The 15,705-nt window shown below is 47.5% G+C and overlaps 1 protein-coding gene across 2 annotated transcripts; it reads left to right on the forward strand.

Annotated features, from left to right (window-relative positions):
• The first annotated feature begins 45 nt into the window (after positions 1-45).
• znf106a (zinc finger protein 106a) lies at positions 46-15,632 on the forward strand. Of its 2 annotated transcripts, XM_027025491.3 has the most exons (21): positions 46-120; positions 442-503; positions 2,235-2,429; positions 3,681-5,441; positions 5,537-5,954; positions 6,313-6,382; positions 6,474-6,628; positions 6,735-6,795; positions 6,887-7,180; positions 8,938-9,679; positions 9,957-10,006; positions 10,746-10,891; positions 11,018-11,152; positions 11,311-11,427; positions 11,626-11,817; positions 12,129-12,191; positions 12,329-12,448; positions 12,574-12,645; positions 12,931-13,002; positions 13,199-13,342; positions 13,600-15,632. In XM_027025491.3, the coding sequence occupies exons 1-21, from the start codon at positions 67-69 to the stop codon at positions 13,654-13,656; spliced, it is 4,980 nt and encodes a 1,659-aa protein (XP_026881292.2). In that variant the 5' UTR covers positions 46-66; the 3' UTR covers positions 13,657-15,632. The 2 variants fall into 2 exon arrangements, 1 of the variants encoding a protein (XP_026881292.2); XR_014125567.1 differs by lacking the exons at positions 46-120; positions 442-503; positions 13,600-15,632 and having other exon boundaries at positions 1,553-2,429; positions 12,329-12,506; positions 12,585-12,645; positions 13,199-13,274.
• Positions 15,633-15,705: the final 73 nt, after the last annotated feature.

Below are 15,705 nucleotides of genomic sequence, written 5' to 3' on the forward strand. Positions count from 1 at the left end.
TTATTTTCTCCCTCAGATATGGTCCGTTGATCTGTATTCACCTGAAAAGCAGTACCATCATCCATCATGGGGAAAACCAGGACATGCATTCTGTGTGAAATTGTCTACAACTCCAGAAAGGTGAAGCTGACTTCTGATCCCTGTGCCTTTTTCCCCACCCAATCAGACCATCATTCTGTTGAGCTATTTTGGGACCTGTGAGGAGAGCGAGCTATAATTCAGATTGGCATATTGTTTTTCTTTTTTAAGCTTTCAAGTTCTAGTCTTAGTATTGGTGGTCCAGCATCACAGCTCTGCTTATTGTCAGCAGCCAGTTCTTGCTTATTCCAAAGATTTTCTGCATTGTCTAGGCTTTTATTTGACTCCTGTCAAATTCCAGTCTTTATCTGCTGCTTGATTTAAGCTCTTCCTGTTAATGGTGTCCTTTGTGTTCATTCACAGGAAATGGATGAGCACATGAGAAGTATGTTACATCATCGGGAACTGGAGAATCTGAAAGGCCGGTGTGTAACTGCTTGCGCATTATTATACTCGCAACCATCGCATGACCAGTCTTGTACACTGTAGCTTGTGGTGTTCAACCTTTTTCAGAGCTACAGTGATGATCGGCACTGCATTTTAATATACACTTATGGTGCTGGTACACACAAATACACACACACACAAGACCACTGAGTAATAAAAAATATACCATTGTAGTACCCGGCTTCTTCCAAGCTTTTCTGTCAATAACATTTATTCATTGCTTAGCCCACCCTAATTTGCACAATTCTAAGATGTTGCGTTGTGTAGATAATTATTCAAATGTAAAGTTATACCTTTTAATTTGTGTAGACTGGTCCAGTATTATTTTCATAGTTGAACGTTACAAGTGCAGCTGTCGATCTGTCAGCTCTCTCTGCATTCTTTGTCTACAAATGTGGCAGTGGACCAAGTGCATGTTGTGGCTGGGGGTGACTGATGAAGTGTGTTATCAGACTCGTGACTGCTAGGGCCTTCAGAGAGACCCTGAGGCATCTGCCAGAGCAGGGGTGTGTGTGTGTGTCTTTTTATATATATATATATGAGGCACACTGGAAACATGTGAGGCCAGCTTAGAGCAGCTGTGCTTCTCATGTGACAATTATATAGACCCCAGGAATGTGAAAATTGAGAATGAGCTGTGCAGGGAAGCAAGACATGTCCTGTTCAGAGATACTGCCATAGGCAACACGACTTTGGTTCCGTTTTTGAATGCATATGTGGTCATTTATGATCGAAATGTTCCTCACACCGAGCAAGGAAATCATAGGGAAGGATTTTTGAATCCTTAGTGGTGTGGTGAACAACTTTTAATTAAAAAAAAGAAGCTAAAAACTAAGGCTGATGGTGCCTGAGAGCTGTTTTCAGATGGTACAGTTTTTTTGGAGAGATGGTCCAAGTGCCTGCTGGGGTTCTCTGTCAATCAGCTCACGAGCCTGGCATTCAGGAAAGGAACGCAGGCCAGGGGAAGGGTTGCTGCAGGCAGCTGCCTGGAGCTTGTGTTACAAACACCCACCCCGATCGAGCTCTGTAGAGCTGAGGAGGGAGGGAGAGAGAGGGAGGGGCGTGAGAGTGCGACAGCATGCATCAAAGTGGGCGGGCAGCCTGGCGTTCGGCGCAGAGCACAGGAGACACCAACGGGACAGCGTGGTGCAGGGCTCGGCTGCCGCAGAGAGGGCGTGGGCCTCTCCCCGAGCTCCAGCCTCCGGACTCTGGTCATGTGCCGTCTGCGGGGGCGCCGTTTGTGAAGCTGCCATGCTGCAGGCTCACTGGCCCCCAGACCTGCCTCACCATGCCGCGATTCTCCAGGCCTGAAATGAAACCCTCAATCCCCTCCACCAAGATCAGGAAGATCCACCTGTTTTTATTTTTGAATTCTTTTACTATTTGGTTGGATATATTTGTTTACTTTGATTTCTAATGCTTGACAAGTCGGTTTGCCTCCTGATCATTTAAAGTTTTAGGGTTTTTTTTTTTTTTGTCTTATTAGTTAATTTTTGTTTATTTTAATTATTTTTGGAATTGGAGTAATTGTTCTCTCCATTTTTTTTTTTTGCTGTACGCTTTGAAGCGAGGGCTGGCTGTCTTTCCCAGCCTTTGTGAGGAGCAAAAGCCGAGGCCCAGTTGAACTGCGCCTGTTTGACGGGCCCCCTCTCCCAGCCAGCCATGCCTGTGGGTAGCATCGAGCGACCCATGTCCCCTCTCCTCCCCAGGGACAGCGGGCACGAGTGCCGGGCGTGCGGCGTGACCGTGGCCAGCCTTACCGAGTACGCCAGCCACATCTCCAGCACGCTGCACAAGCAGCGCGTGGAGGCCCATGACCGCCAGGCCTCCAAGGACAACCAGGATGAGGAGTACTTCGACAAAGACATGGTGGAGCTCATTGAAAAACGCAAGGAGCTTATCAGGTGAGTGTGTGTGTGTGTGTGTGTGCGTGTGTGTGTGTGTGTGTGTGTGTGTGTGTGTGTGTTTGATGCCATATGTGCAGTCTGTGTAGATTTTGATACATTTGTTTATTATTTTTGCTTGTTTTCTTGTGATCATACATGTAGAAAAATTGCTCTTTGTGCTTAGTGTTTCCTTGTCTGACCTGACATGTATTGTACATGTATTGTAAAAATGTATGATAGTTTTGATACATAATAATTTTACCCAAATTTAATCCAAACCAATGTTGCAGTTACCTTTACATTCAAATGCTCAGTACTCAAAATAATCATACAGGCCTCGTTTAGTCGCTGTTAGTCTGTGTCCTCAGCCCCATGCTGTCAGTTCTATATTAAACCTGACTGCAAGCTGGAATCATGTGTCAGCCTAAAGAGGCCTCAGCTGCTCACCCCTGTACTCTCCTCCCCCGCTCACCCCGCACACCCTACACACCCTGCTCTTTCCACCGGCCAGCTCTGGCAGCTCCTGTATAGTCCGTCGAAACTGACTCTGTGTGATGATGTACTTTGCACGCTCCGCTTGCTGTAGCCTGACGGCAACACGGCATCCCGGCCACCGAACGGAACGCTGTGAGACAAACCATGTTTTGCTATGTCATGCTATGCTAAGCTATATCATTTTGTTATTTGTATGTTATTGCTAAATTATGACGCGACAATGTGAAACGGAGGTCTTCATCTGCAGCAGTGCAAGGAAAGCTCCACGGTCACAATTCTGCTGTGTCACTAAATATCTGCAATGCAACAAAGCTCTATAACCAACAAATGTCACCCCACACGCAGCCTCTACAGCCTTGGCTATCCAGAGCATGCAGGATAGAGCAGACTACTCCTACCATATTTAGGTGATTGATATTTTGAAGAGAAATGTTGTTGAAACATCTGGTGTAATATTACAAGCTTGTAAATCTTTGTACGGGTAAGTGAGAGATGAGTATTGAATTGCTAATGTGGTGGTGGTATAGCAAGTGGTGTGATGGTCAGGTGAGAACTGCCTGGCAGCTGTCATCCCGTCACATGCCGAGCTTCACCCCACAGTGCAGCCCCTTAAAGTCCTCCCCCTCCTCAGCAATCCATCAGACCCTGGTCTCGTGTTTCCAGCAGCAAAACAGTCCATTCACACAAGAGTTTGTTCCTACTAGCTGCTTCCAGCTTTAACCTGCAGCTTTCTGTCCTTTTTGTGTTCTCGTGTTTTAATTAATGCACGTTCAGACAAGAGGAAGCTGTGTCAAAAAGGGCCAGAGAGGAGGAGGAAACGATGAGGAACTGGCAGGAGATGAAGGAGAAGTGGCAGGGTCCCAGAATATGGCCCCACCAAGCAGGCGCCTCCTGGGGCCGGCCCTGCCCCAACTTCCCCCATGCACCCAGAGGCAGAGAAGCCCCCGGTTGGAACAGCTGGGAGAATAGGAGCGCCACGTGGCATGCAGAGGGACCACCCGACCTGCAGAGATGGGGGCATTTCCACGGCAGGGGAAGCAGCCTGCCCAACCGCGGAAACTACTGGGGACACAGAGCCTATGGGATCTGCCCACCACAGCAGAGGTGGCCTGGCACGGATGCTAGTCAAGGGCACTATGAGAGAAATGGTGACTTCTTCTGGCCACGTGGCAAAGGCATGGTCAACAGGATGCCGTCACCAAACCTCTATACAGCGCCTCCTAAGATGCATCCCTGCCAGAAACCACAGCACAGCATTGAAAGGCAGAAAAAGGGCAACCAGAACCAAAAAGCAGCTGGTGGGGAGAACGATCGTAGCAAAAGCAGCGTTAGCAAGCCGGACAAGTCCTGCCGCTGGGCGCCATATCCCCCAGCCAAGCTCGGAGATGCGTCAGGTCAAAATGATACCCAGCCTCCCTCAGAGAAGTCTGGAGCTCCTGAACACAGCAAGGAGAAATGTTGGAGTGCAAGTAGCCACTCTGATGTGGGGAAGAACCTGCATGGGTCCTGTGAACATATGCAGGATGAGGACCAGAACCAAAAGCAGAACACCTGCTCCAGTAAGAGCAGTGAAAGTGGTGGGAAAGCTCTTAGACCCACGCCTCTGACCTTTTCTTCATCATCTTCATCCGCATCAAAAGCAGAGAGGCCCACAAAGCATTCTGAAAGAAGGGTGTCCGCCAACCTACGCTCAGTGACCAATCTTAGTCGAGCGGCGAGTCAGGACTCTGTCAGCTCGAAAGCTTCTAACCATTCTCACACAGACTCACTGCCCTCACAAAATGCATCTTGCGGTCCAGAGCAGGAACGGCTGCTATCGGAAATGTTACGCAAAGCAAAGGAGACCCTCCTGGACAGACAGGGCACGGTGGGACAGGCCGCCTCAGAAGACTGCCCTGAGGAAACTGAGCTGGATATCTGTGAAGACCAGCTGACCCAGAATTCAAAGTTGAACAGATCAAAAAAAGGATCTGAGAGTAGGATGAAGTCAGATGAGCGCAGTGGGAGAAGGAAGGAGTCTCTGGACGTTAGTGCCGCACAGCGGGCTCTCACAGCGAAAACCGACACCACCCTGTCCCTGCAGTCTTTGCAAGTCAGCACCTCCACTGCGGACCGGGAGGACGAAGATGGGTGTGGTGAAAGGGACGAAGACCTGGTGCCAGATCGTGAGGCTGCGGACGAGGGCCCCAGCTCGGACGGCGAGGCCGGGCGCGAAGGCCAGCCTCAGGCAGGTGGAAGTTCGGTGCCCTCGCTGAGTAAGCTGGCGCTGCCTGCCTGCCTCAAGCGTGACCTGAACCGGCACATCGGCGGCAAGGGCAAGGCGGCGGTGGTGCGGGAGCCCAACCTGAACATTGCCCGACGCATCCGTAACGTGAGCGGCACGCGGAAGGGTGAGGGCGAGAAGGAGGCGACGGGCCTCAAGCCCACGCTGCGGCAAATCATCAGCTCCTCCGCCTCCAGGAGGAGCGTCAACTGGGACCAGGTGTACCAGGAGGTGCACCGTAAGAAGCAGGAGAAGGGCAAGGGCCTGCCAAGGTAAGCCACTCTATGCGCTTTGCTCCGTCTTTGTCTTCAGGCATGACTTCAGTGAAAAACATACATAACCTCGCGGCTGTTCCGTCTTTGGGCAGGTTTGGGATAGAGATGGTGCCAAGCGGGCCAGAGGGTCCGACCCTAATGGAGGAGGATGACGCCCCTCTTTTTGAGGGCTTCCAGTGGGAGACTCTGGTGGACTCCGGTGGACTCAAGCACAGCATGTCGGAGAGCGGCGTGGTCGACAACAGGGCGGCAGCCTCGTGTTCTCTCCATAGCACTCAAGAACCAAGGAGAGAATCCTTCGTCAGCGCTTCGTCCGCGACTCCCCATCCCGGACCTTCACTCTTTGAAGATGACCGTGAAGGGCTTTCCCGGGTTAGTGTGTGCCCGGAGGTGACGGGGCCAAGAGGGCCTTCCCAGGACCCAGAGCCTGCGGACGGGGACAGTAGCTGCGTATCGGGAACTGAGCTGAACGACTGCCAGACGGGAGGGAAGAAACGAAGAGCTGCAGGGGTGAGAAATGCAGCTTGTTCATGACGGCGTGATGTAGTAATGATGGAATGCTGACGTATTATGTAATTAGGTTTAGCGTCAGTCCTCATCCCTAATATGTGGGTTAGGTCTTCAGAGATAAATGACATGTTTATTATTTGGGGGTAACGTAAAATTAAATGGGTCTGGCATGAAGTAATAGGATTTATTTTCTTAAAGTATAAAGAGTTATGTAATGTTTGGATTTAAAATATTACTTCTGGAGACCATAAAAACATCATTTATACATCCCCATTCCTAAAACTGTAATTGTCATCATTCTTTCTGGTTCAGTAATCCAGAAATAATTGTTTTGATATTTACTTGTTCTTTCTGTTAGGACATCGTGTCCCCAGAAATTCCTAATTCAGGAAGAAAGAACAAGAGGCAGAAGATCAAGCCTAAAAAAGGTAAGTGTGCCTGGTTTCTGGTGCAGGACGTTCAGGTCTAGATGGGACTTTCCTCAGTGTTGTGGTGTCTGATGTGCTGCGGGCTGCGCAGAGTGCTCAGAGCTGGACGAGCTTCTGGCTGTCTCGCTGCGTGAGGAGGAGCTGAACGCCTCCCTGCAGACGCTGGATAACAGTCTGATCCAGGCCCGTTCCACTCTGCAGGCAGCCTATATGGAAGTGCAGCGCCTGCTAATGGTCAAACAGGAGGTTAGACCATATTCCTACGTGCAGTAAAATGAAAGAGGTTTATTTAGTTTGCTTTTTTCCACGTTATTAGTTTTACCTTATTTACAATCATGTTACTGCTTTCCAGGTAACCACAGAGATGAGTTCCTTAAGGACCAAACGTATAGAAATCCTGCAAGGTTTGCAAGGTACACACTTCTGTGTTTTTAAAGGTACACATTTCTTTGTCTGTTTTGTTTTGTTTCTGAAAACAACATTAATTTTCCGCTTCCCTTGTAGGTGTAGGTGAGTCTTTGCAGAGAACCAGGAGCTGTGACGAGAACCCGACAGCGAAGCCAGTTCCGGCGCCACTCTCCACGGCCGTGCCTGACAATGCTGTGAACCCCAGTCGTCTAGCCACTTCCTCGCCCTTCCCATCACCACCGGCTGCCTCCAGCACGACCGCTGTTGTCATCAAACAGGAACGTGCATCGCCTGTAGCCCTCGCCCCGGGGCGAGAGCACGCAGATAGTCCCCTCCGTGACCCCCACAGCACCACGCCACAGCAGGGAGCAGCCGTCGGCACCGAGACCGGTGAGGGCGCTGTCAGCTTAAGTAAACCCTTTACGCTCTCTCTCTCATTCTTTTTCTTATAATAATGATAATGACAATAATATATTTTAGTACACCTTTCTACAAACTCGTGGACAAATTATAGATGGGAAAGGGAGGCATCATACAGCAGACCAGACAACACACCAGAACTTTTTTTTTTTTATTAAAATTTTAAAAAAATCAGAACAATGGGGCTATAAGTAGGCCCAGGGGAACAGATGAGTGAACAGATGAGTTTAAAGTCCCAGGTGGACTTTAAACTGTCGTAGTGAATTCAGAGGGCTTAAATGTAGGGGGATATTGTTACTCAGGCAGGGTGCCATGCAGGAGACCCAAAGGGGGAGTGATGACAAGACCAGCAGAGGAGGAGGTCAGGTGAATGGAGTGGGATAGGAAGGAGTACCTTGAAGGTGAGGGGGAGAATCCTACTAGTCTAAACTAGCCTTTAGGGGGAGCCGGTGAAGATTTTTGAGACCCGGGCCGATATGGTCAACGGATGAATAGAAGGATGATTTCAGGCGGCTGAATTCCGAGAACTGCGGCGTCCTGAGTAACTTGGGGAGAATACCGACGAGGATGGAATAGCAGTAGTCGAGCTGGGAAGTAACCAGAGCAGGAACAAGTATTTCTGTACTGTGTTGGGAGAGTGAGGGGCAAAGTCTCGAGATGAAAAGGTGGGATCAAGAGGCGAGGGGGAACTGTTATGTTAGATATGGTAATGTAAGGGGTAGAGATCTTGGCAAATGTATATTTAATACCAAGGAGTAAAATTTCAGCATTACGCTAATTATGTTTGACAGAGATTGGAGGGAGGTTCATTTACAGAGGGGCTACTGAAGATATAGAGCTGCATATCATCAGTGTAACAGTGAAAACCGATGATGTGGCATCTCATCAATACACCCAACAAAAGGAAGAAGAATGGAAGAGGTCGCAGAACTGAGCCCTGGGGAACACTGGGAGAAGACCAGTGACTTAAGGAAGATGAATTACGTTTGTTATATGAAGTGAAGTGATCCAGTTTAGTACAGTGCCTGTGATTCCTATAGCAGACAGTCTTTCCTGGAGAAACAAATGGGAAATGGTGTCAAATGGTGAGTTGCATTCAAGGAGAGTAAGAGTTATGAGAAGAAGTTGTGAGTCAGCAGCACAGAGGAGATGACTGGTGGAACGAGTGAAAACCAGGTTGAAAAGAATCAAGGAGGCTGTGTCAAGATAGGATTGAATTTGGGTCACAACGTGTTCTTATTGTGGATGGAAATTGAACAAAAATTCCTTAAGTTGCCAGATTTCTTAAGGGTAGGGCTAATGGCAGTCTATCTGAAAAAGGATTGAACAGTTCCAGTCGTTACAGATGATTAACAATGTTGGTGATCAGTGGTGAGAGCAGGAGGGAGAGGCCGACAGTGAGGGAGGGGCGGTGTAGTAACAGAATGAAGCTGCTGCTGAATATTGTATATTTTGTATTGAAAAAACTAAGGAAGGAGCCAGGTTCAAAGTTCAAGGGTAGTGGGTGAAGGCCAGGTGGGTGTAGAAGTTTATTAATGGTAGAGAGAATTTAAAAAAAAAAATGTATCTATTCCAGAATTTATTAATTTTGAATAACAAGCTGTTGTGGTTGTTGACAAAGCTTCCTTGTAGTGGGTCAAATGGCACTTACAAGCAAGGTGTACAGTAAGACCAGTTCATTTAATTTTATATTGGTAACAAATAAGAGCACTTTGTGTTTTCTGCAGGTTCTAACAGCCTTGTGGTGAAAGTTTGTCACAAAGATAAGGACAGTGCTCAAGATGGAACAGGTTTACCTTTGAGCATGCCTCCTCTGGATCACGGAGTAAAGCTGTCCCCTACCCAGCGGACTCGCAGGGCCTCTCAAGAGTCAGTGCTGGGCCCTTCCCCACCCCCTGTCGCAGTAAGCCCGCTTCTCAACTCGCTCTCCCCCAAGCCTTCCCCACCCCCAACCGTCCAGGACCCCAAGGCTGGAAAACGCGTGAGGAAGCTGAAGAAGAAGAGAGTCCTGAGGAAGGCCCAGGGTAACGAGCAGCCCGACGCCAGTGACTCGGAGCTGGACGCCGACCAGGCACCGCGGCCCGTCCGGAAACTCCGCCCCCGCCGGAGGCCCAGCGGCTCCTGCCCCTCGCCTCCTGCTACTGAGGAAATGGATGAAATCATGGAGGTGGCAGGCGCTCCAGAGCCTATGGAGATGAAAGAATCAGAAATGGCCCCAGCTGGCAAGGAAGCTCGGAACTCGGACTCCTCAGAGCTGGAAATGGTGGAGCTCCCACAAGCCATGCCAACTGAGGTGGTTAACCTGGACTCCTCGGAAACTGACGAGGGAGTCGCGGAGGAGGACCCAGGCCCTCCTGAAGTCTCCAAGGAGTGTGCAGCTGAGAAGACAGAAGCCCAGAGGCTTGCCTGCAATGAGGTCACCTCCACCAGCGAAATGGATGCCAGCAGTACAGCCCAGAGCTGTCAAAGGTAGGCAGCAATTTTTGTGGTGCTTGGCTAAGGTTTTATGGGTAATGACGTCTCCCTTTTTATGCTGTGTTGAGGCACTTGTGTCCACCTCCACTTTTAAATCTAAATTGCATGAGGTATCAGAAATCAGTAAATAATAACTACATTTTTTTTGTTTTCTACAACAGCCCTTATTTCTAAAACATTTGGCTGTACTGTGAAAGGCTCTTCCATTGTCCTAGGGTGTGATTGGTTCTTGTCCTTAAAATATTTGATGTTTGTGTTTTTGCGTTTGTAGTGAGAAGACGTTAGCCTTAGAAGCTGTGAAGGAGTACAAGGCATCCTCGGGTAGGTACTTCATATTTCCAGGGGCGTGCAGGTTTAACTCTGTAGATGTGGAACACATTTAACCTTCAAGAACGTTTCCTAGATTTCCTAATTTCTTTTGGTCATCCAGAGTTTTGTTGTTTTTTTGGGTTTTTTTTTTTTATGATTGACTGCAGATGCTCATGGTCCACATTGACTCATTTATTGTAACTGTATGGGGCAAGGCTGTGCTCAAACCAACAGAAATAAGGAAGTGGTATGTGTTTAGCTATATTTGGTCCTTTCTTAAACAGGTCTAACTGAGGCAGTCTTGCAGAGCCCAAATTAGAATACTAGCACTTTTAGTAGATTAAAATAGTTCACCACCCAAATTGCTTTTTAAGGGCAAGGTATTCTTAGAGTCTTGACGTTTCCTAGCCGGAGCACCATTTCATTTGACCTTCTAACAGCAGTGCTGTGATAACATTGAGGAATTTGTAGCGTATTGCACCGTGTACCACAGCATGCTTTTCTCTGCGGAGACCCTCGGGTCTTTATGAGGATGTCATGTGACAAGCTTGCAACTGTCATACCAGGTCCAGTGGAAAGGTAGACTGATGGATGAGGCCCCTGTGAAGACTGTCCCAGGCGCTCATCAACGGGGCTGTCCACTGAGCCAAAACCTTTGTTCTGTGTGCCTCAAGAATGATTGAGATGGGTTTCATGGAGGACACGTATGCTCTGTGTGCTCATGTGGTGTGTCTGTGGTGTGTTTCATCAGACACGTCGTCAGATCTAGGTGAGGAGGAGGTGCCCACCGAGGGGTCGTTTGAGGGTCACCAGGAGGCAGTGAACGGCATGCAAATCCATAATGGCCTGCTGTTCACCTGCTCAGGAGACCGAACTGTGCGGGCCTTCAACCTGACGGTGAGCTGAACTCCTGCTTGGGGGCGGGGGTGTGGGGTGGAGATGCAGCGGTCCTTTCACCAGCTCAGAGTCCCCATCGGATGTCACCGTTCAGTGATTGTTGTGTTGTCGTCCCGTGTTCTACAGAACCGCAAGTGCATGGCCGTGTTTGAGGGCCACAGCAGCAAGGTGAACTGCCTGCTGGTATCTTCTGGGCCAGGCCTGCAGCAACGCCTCTACTCTGGATCCAGCGACCAGACCATCCGCTGCTACAACATCAAGGTTGTGCTCTGACCCCCCCCCCCCCCCCCCAACCAATCTTTGCTTCTCATGTTCCCTCACCGTTTTGCCTCGCAGAGATTGTCCCTTTAGCCTGAGCGTGTACTCTGAGCTTGTAGCCTCTAAACGCTCTCTTGACCGTGCCATCGTTTGTCCCGCAGACACGGGAGTGCGTGCAGCAGCTTACCCTCCCCGACCGTGTGCTCTGCCTCCACAGCCGCTGGAAAGTGCTGTACGCCGGCCTGGCCAACGGCTGCGTGGTCACCTTCAGTCTCAAGGTAAACTTGGACGCAACCCAGCGTCTATTTCTGTTTTTTTGCAAGCATCAAAAGCAAAGGTTACGTCACAGTCTAATGAGAACTGTGTAGAGAGGGTGTCCCTCTCTATCGTCTCCCCATCGTATACCCTCTGCTCTGCTTGTCCTGCCATGCTGACACACACATCATGCATGTCCTGTACCCCCATCCTTCACACAGACCAATAAGCAGCTGGACATGTTTGAGTGCCACGGGCCACGGGCGGTCAGCTGCCTGGCCACTGCACAGGAAGGGGCGCGCCGCGTGCTCCTCGTCGGCTCCTACGACAGCACCATCAGCGTGAGGGATGCAAGGAGCGGCCTGTTGCTCCGCACGCTCGAAGGACACACCAAGACCGTGCTGTGCATGAGGGTACGTGTCTTCCAGCCTTCACATGCAACAAGCTTACATAACTGTACCATGCTGTGTTATGTATTCCTATGACACTCTGACATTCGGTTCCCAGAGTGTTACACATTTGTATGAGGTATTATTATGCTTTGGTATGATACATTTGTATGGAACTACATAATGCCATTGTATAAGTTTTTTTCCCAGGAGATTTCATTAAGTAGTCACATTTGAAAATTCATAGAACTAAGTTTGTGATGACAAGCTGACAAGGGTTATATAAAAAAAATAAAAAATCTCTTCCTTTTTTTTTCTGCATTTCCTGTTTCCAGGTGGTGAATGATCTCGTATTCAGTGGGTCCAGTGACCAGTCTGTCCATGCACACAATATACACGTGAGTCTATTTTTAGGGGAAAGAGCAGTTGTGGCTCTTTCACTATCATAGATGAATATTTGTGAGGAACTGTGCCTGGCATGTGCTGTTGGGCAATTGCTTTCATTGTCGCTGGTGTGTGTGTGTGTGTCCTGCAGACAGGAGAGCTGGTACGGATCTATAAGGGCCATAGCCATGCTGTCACTGTGGTGGCCATACTGGGGAAGGTGATGGTTACAGCGTGCCTGGACAAACTTGTCCGCGTGTATGAACTACATGTAAGAATCTCTGAGTCGGCTGTGGTGTTACGGATCGTATTGATCTTCAAGCATTCCGGTGGGTTTTGATCATTCTTAAGCATGCCTTTGCACAGCATTGACTACGTTTTTGGTGCTGCCAACAGTCTCATGACAGGTTGCAGGTGTATGGTGGACATTCAGACATGGTGATGTGTATGGTCATCCATAAGAGCATGGTGAGTATAGCACAGTCTGTGTTATAGCACACTCTTTCAGCTTTTATGCACTTATTCAGAAATGCATATTGCTTCACTGGGTGACTTGAAAAACATCAGAAACCCTGTTGATTTAAATAATAATAGTAGTAGTAGTATTATAATAGGTATATCTGGTGGTTATAAGTTGTAATGTGTACATTTATATTAACATCTTGAGTTATGAGTAATGATGCACTATGACTGCCAATGAAGCCTCTATAAGCCTGATTTGTCCTTGATTTAACATGATTTACTGCACTGTAGATTTACACAGGATGTTATAACGGGAGCGTGCGGGCTGTCCGACTGAACCTGATGCAGAACTACCGCTGCTGGGTAAGACGCTGCCACTTAGTGCACAGTAACTGGGCTAAGCGCTGATGTGTGTGTGGTCGTGGGATCGAGTTGTGGTGGCATGCTGTTGATGTGTGAGGTCGCGTTGCTGAGGCTGCAATGTGTTCCTGATGAGTGCTGGCGTGTTTGCCAATTATCCGTGTTGTCACTGACGTGCGATGTCACGCATCTCCTGCAGTGGCACGGCTGCTCGCTGATCTTCGGCGTCTCGGAGCACCTGCAGCAACACCTGCTCAATGACCACACAAACCCCACGCAGAAGACACTGAAGTGCCGATGGAGGACCTGTGACACCTTCTTCACCTCCCGCAGCTCCAAGCAGGTACGAGCACAGCCCCCCTAGACCCCCCTAAGGGGGATTTATGGAGGACGCCTCATTTTTAGTACACCAATCAGACTTTTCAGAAAAAGCCACCTGTCCTCTTAGCAACCTCATATATGCATCAGGTTAACAGTGGCATGTTTTAATAAATCATAATAATGTAATAATAAAACATATGCCAAAGGGCTTTTTTTTTTTTAGATACAATCATTCTGAATTCACCCCCTAAACAAGTTGTCTTGCTCCTGTCTTTATAGGCAGTGCATGCTCACATGCAGAAGCACGCAGAGGAGGACAGTACAATGGACTCCTAAAGGGCCTCGAGGGGCTTTGACCACCCATTTAACCCAAATAACTCTTTTATCCCATATTGGGAAGTTCTGATCTGCACCTCGGGACAGGAGTGCTTTCCCTGTTCATTCATTTGTGGATGCGTTGTATACCAGCAGCTGTCATCTGAGAGGCAGTGGGTCAGCTACTGGCAGCTCCTGGTGCCATCTTTTCAATACGGAGGATTTGCAAGATTTTGATTTTCTTACTTTTTTTTTTTTTTAATTTGAAGCAGTGGTTTGTCCGCTGAAACTAGAAGACTGTTAACATCTTTTCAAAAAAGTAACGTTCAGAGTAGGCTTTTACCAGTTACTTGCCAGCCTACTTGGATGTGATTTGAGGCTTTTGGCATCCAAAGGTTCTTTTCTTTTAGATTGAATCCCTCCCGTTCACTGGATTTGCTAGTATTTGCTGACCATGCCTGTCAAAGCATTTTATCTTTCCTCTTTTTCTATTAACGCTGTACTCGTGTCTCTTTATCTGAAGACTGGCTGAGCGTGCAACTCTGCTAATCTGTCATACTATGCCTCTGCCGTTTTTCAGAAAAAGATACATACAGGTAATGGATAACACGGCTCTTTCCGAATCCTTCTCTTCCTGCTTGTCTGATCATGCACAGTACTGTGCAGCTCTGAGATTCAATGACCAAATAAAGGTGAAGAGTCTAAAGAACTGTGGAAAATGCTGTACAAACTTTGGGACAGGCCTGGAAGAGTTGGTGCTGCTGCCCCCCAGCTAACAACACACATGCTTCTCTACTTAGTATGGCATGGATTCAGAGAGGCTTTTCACCTGGGCTGTTTAGAGGTGTGAAAGAATAGTACTCGTGTCTTCTTGAGCAACCAGAGTTTGGGGTTTGTTTTTTGTTTGTTTTTGGTTGGTGGTTTTGTTTGTTTTTAACTAGAAGTCTTGTTTTGAAGACCCTTTCTTCCTCATAATTTACTTAGAGCTGTGTTTAGTAGAGACATCCATTTACAGCAATGTTATTCTAGGTTGAAATAATTTATTACAGGGTTTTCATACTAGATCAGGTGCAAATCCTTTTTTTAAACAAGTTTTTTCCTAGTTGTCAAATGGGTGTTTCTCTGAAGAGGAAGTGGTCGAACCTTTTTTTTCTCTCTCTTTTTCCTGTTTTTGTTTTCTTCATTTTAGATCTTATTGTGTCTTTACTTCCCTCCACTATTATGGAAAGATGATTTCATATATATTAAAGTTTATGTGGGGTTGTTTTCCTTTCTCTCGTCATCTGGTGTGGTTGCTCGCTGATGTTAAGATGAAAAGGAGGGATTGGTGGTTTTGTAGTTCAGAGATTGCTGTTGTGTTTGCTGTGATGACCTGAAGCGCGACAGTCGATGTGTGTTACGGTGAGCGTAACGTGTGGGAGTGTGCATGTGTCTGAAGAAATACAGTATAACGTTGTGGGTTTGGTTACATTTTTCAACACTAAATCCCACACTGAATTTGCTCTTAAGGAAAGTGATTTAATTTTACTGTGTCAGTGCTGGAATATGTTGAACTTAATATAGGAGTTGTTTGTTCATCAAGTGAAAAGCGTGGTAGAATGCGTGTTCTGTGCCGTACTACTGTGAAATGCAGGCAGTTCAGAAACACTGGTAAACCTCAGTTACTCATCTTTAAATATTTTTACTTTTTTTTTCATAAAGTATCTAAGCAGTCGGCTACATATTTCCTTCTGTCCACACTAACTAAGAAGCTTTGGCCTTATGCTAGAATACAGTGATGTTTATTATTTTTGCTTTTGTCGTGTTGTTGGCATAAAGCCAGTTGGTTTTTCCTCTCAGTAATTGTTCCTTGCAGCAACCTGTTCAGCCGTGTGTAGCTGGGGGAGCATTCAGACAGCCTCTTACATGGTGTTCCAAAGTTTCTCAAGTTTGTTTGTTCATTTTCCATGATTAACTGGTTACATTAAAAAAACAACAACAACAACAAAAAACTATTACAGATTTGTCAGATTGTCATTTTTAGAGTTAATGTTTCTGAATGTTTCTAACACATCAGAGCACATGCATATT

This window comes from Electrophorus electricus, chromosome 10 (genome assembly GCF_041902795.1).
Source record: "Electrophorus electricus isolate QZ-2024a chromosome 10, ASM4190279v1, whole genome shotgun sequence".
Taxonomy (NCBI): domain Eukaryota; kingdom Metazoa; phylum Chordata; class Actinopteri; order Gymnotiformes; family Gymnotidae; genus Electrophorus; species Electrophorus electricus.